This window comes from Cyprinodon variegatus, unplaced genomic scaffold (assembly GCF_000732505.1).
Source record: "Cyprinodon variegatus isolate N-32 unplaced genomic scaffold, C_variegatus-1.0 Scaffold1628, whole genome shotgun sequence".
NCBI lineage: Eukaryota > Metazoa > Chordata > Actinopteri > Cyprinodontiformes > Cyprinodontidae > Cyprinodon > Cyprinodon variegatus.
The window spans coordinates 28,216-31,305 of NW_015152081.1; the positions used below are offsets into that span (position 1 = coordinate 28,216).

Genomic DNA, 3,090 nt, shown 5'->3' on the forward strand with positions numbered 1-3,090 from the left:
AGATAGAAAACTTTGAATCTTTGACTGGATGATCTGGTGAACTGGAAAGTGCCTTGATGTGAATTAGAGCTATAGAAATTAACTGAACTGTACCAAAAAACAGCTGATTTGTAATTTTTTTGAACCATTTATTTGCATATTTCTAAGCACCCACATAAACACTGCCCTCCGCTGGTGAAATAAGAAGGTTACAGAAAGAAAAGAGCAGTTGTTTTCCTTTTAAAAGCATTTATTTTTTTACTGTAACACTCCCAATGTGTTCATTTAAATTAAAACTGCAGGAATAACAAACACATGCATTAATATAACCTACAGTGCTTTGCTTTCATCAAGTAAACCTAAACCGTTGCTGTTCTGTGAACAAATGTGTCCACCATGAAGCTACAACCAATTTAACCCTTCAAGTGTGTTCCAGGTATGTTGTGGTACTACAAAAGGAAACAAACACCCCCCGCCCCCCCGCAGGATGAGTCATCGGCACAATCCAGTGAGGTGGCAGCAGCAAGATGGGGTGGGGTGGGGTGGGGTGGTGCTGGATGGCGCAGGAGGAGCCAAATTCATCTGGTAAATGAATAAATACTGTAATCTGAATCAGTTCTGGGATCTAAACAGCTGCATTAAGGAAAATAAAATGTAGTTCAGCTTTTAGGTCGGAGGAGGGCGTTGCTGCTCAGTAACAAACTGCAGCTGAAAACAATGAAGGTATGAAGACTTTAGACCCAGTTAGTCGCAAACACACCAACTGCCTCCTTTGATCATGAAGCATTTCAGGTCATTTTTGGTTCCCAGCAGATTTTCGCATCTTTCAATGTGAATTTTTATGATTTTGTGATTTTATTTAAAAGTCCTGGGAAAGTTCAGCCTGAGTCTCCGCTGGTGCAGGTTTCCCTTCTGCTGCCGCTGACGGCCTCCTCTTCCTCAATGGTCACGCGCGTGTCTGCGGAGGAGCACAGGGAGCTGACGCTGCTCTGCTCCGCGCAGAGCGCGCACGCCAGCGGAGACGGCAGGAAAGCCTCGTGACGTAGGGCCCCAGAGTGGTTGCCATGGTTACCGCAAAACGGCAATGAAACGTGCAGCGCCCGCAGCCCCGAGCCCGGAAAGGTGAGGCTGTGCTTCGGAGGCAGGGCGCCCCACTCCCTCTGCTCCTCCTCGTGCACCAGGCGCGTGAAGATGTTACTCCTCCTTTCCTCCTTCCTCTTGGAGCGGAAATATCCCAGCATGATTCCGCAGAGAAACACTCCGTAAAAAGACATGACTATCAATACGTAGAGATGCGCGTTTCCGCCGCTTTCTTTGGCGGCCGTCGCGTGCGGCAAGAGGCGTGCAGACGCTGCTGTGAAGTTTTCCTGATGTTCCATTTCTTTTTCAGTTCAGGATAAAAGCCTAAAATATGAGGAAAAAATGCAGAAACGTTAAATGAGTTATGATTCTTAAAGTAAGATTTGGGCGCGTTAAACGCGCAGAGATCGGTTTGAATTAGGTGATTAGATTCCACTGCACACAAAAAGGAAATGAAATAATAGTAACAAATAACTAAATATGCTTAAGTCAGACATGTTCACAAGTCATTTTTTGCAAGTCCAAGTCAAGTCTAAAGTCTTGAGAAGGCCTGTAGCAAAAATCAATTAATCGCACAAAAAGTTATCATCGCTTCCATATCTGTATGGGTTGCATGCATGCATGCGCACGGGCATACATGTCACGTACTGTTGCGTCAGTGACGTCAGTGTGTTGCGCAGGGAAAAATAAATGATTTATGGTTTTCTTTAATTTAAATGTTATGCTTTGCATGTTTGGAGAGGAAGATATGATTTGTTTTTCTTCTTGAGCTTTGCATGTTTTGATGTTTCTTTTTTATATGATTGTTTTCCTTTATTTTAGACTTTAGAATTTTTCCTGCATGTTGGGTTGTTTTGGTTTGTTTTTCCCTTGTGACAATCCATGCGCACTGGACTGAAGTAGTTGTCTGAGGAGGCGGAGTGCATTAACTGCGCTGCGTAATTGCTGCGCTCAGGTGTGAGCAAGGGCTGATTAAAGCCGACATAAAAGGAGTCTGAAGGAAAGGAGAAGGAGAACGGAATCTGCAGGTGACAGAGACGGACGCGCTGCCGGGATCCGTGCGCACAGATGGCCCAGTAAGGAGTATTAGGGCAGAGGAGGAACCTCGCCTGTAAGTAGCGCTCACCCTCGCTTAAAGCATAAACAGGAATATATCTTCCGACGGGGTTTTGGCGCGTGGATGCTGGCGTTCTCCTTGCTTCTCTTTTTAGCTGGATCGGTCTGGAAAGGGGTGTGGCACGCCAGGGAGTGGAACAGTGCTGGAGCGCCGCAGAGTCTGTGGATCAGCCAGTGGGTGCTCCAGGCTGATCACTCGCACCTGAAGCAGCAGAACAAGCGGAGCCAAACTTCCAGCCTCTGATTTTTAAGGAAAACTCTTGAATTTTAGGTTTTATCAGGAGAAGAAAATGACTGTTTTATTATGCCACTTCTGCTGTGGCTTTTTGTATAAATAAAACACTTGAACTTGAGTGCTTCATGGTTTGGGTCTTTGAGTTTTCTTCTGTGTGCGGGTAAGGCGAGCGGCGATCAGTCAAGTTAGTAAAAACAAAAAACACTTGAATAAGCGTTTTTACACTGGAATAAAATATTGTTCACAAGTCGGAAATCACGAGTCTAAGTCGAGTCTGAAGTCCTTAAATATGCGACTTAAGTGCGACTCGAGTACGAGTCACAAACTCGAGTCCCCATCTCTGGCTTAAGTAGATGGAAAATGCATTAATTTCTTTTTGCACTAGTTATGTTTTTTTTTTATTATTTTCTAGATATTCAGAAACATATGGCGCCTTCATGAATCTGTTATCCTACAGAACAAATAAGTTCAAGTTTTTTGCTCCCCCAGAAAACCTTTTCCAGAAAAGTAAAAACTATAAAAGCTTGAACAGACAAAGGAACTCACCGAGCTGCAGAGCGGAGTCTCTCCTTCCCCACTGAGATCTGAGCACAACTGAAGTTATTTATATGGAGAAGTTTTAGCGTCATGGTGACTCAGACGGACTGGTCCGATTGTAAGATGATCCCTTAGCAAATGAC

General features: G+C 44.4%; 1 protein-coding gene across 1 annotated transcript; it reads right to left on the minus strand.

Moving 5' to 3' along the window:
- Positions 1-688: 688 nt before the first annotated feature.
- kcne4 (potassium channel, voltage gated subfamily E regulatory beta subunit 4) lies at positions 689-3,090 on the minus strand. Its single transcript, XM_015404072.1, has 2 exons — positions 2,957-3,090; positions 689-1,383 (listed from the first exon to the last, which is right to left on the minus strand). The coding sequence occupies exon 2, from the start codon at positions 1,356-1,358 to the stop codon at positions 858-860; it is 501 nt and encodes a 166-aa protein (XP_015259558.1). The 5' UTR covers positions 1,359-1,383; positions 2,957-3,090; the 3' UTR covers positions 689-857.

What these genes read in the sequence shown, in the direction of transcription:
- kcne4 (XM_015404072.1), bottom strand. Translation starts at nt 1,358, where the DNA reads ATGGAACATCAGGAAAACTTCACAGCAGCGTCTGCACGCCTCTTGCCG.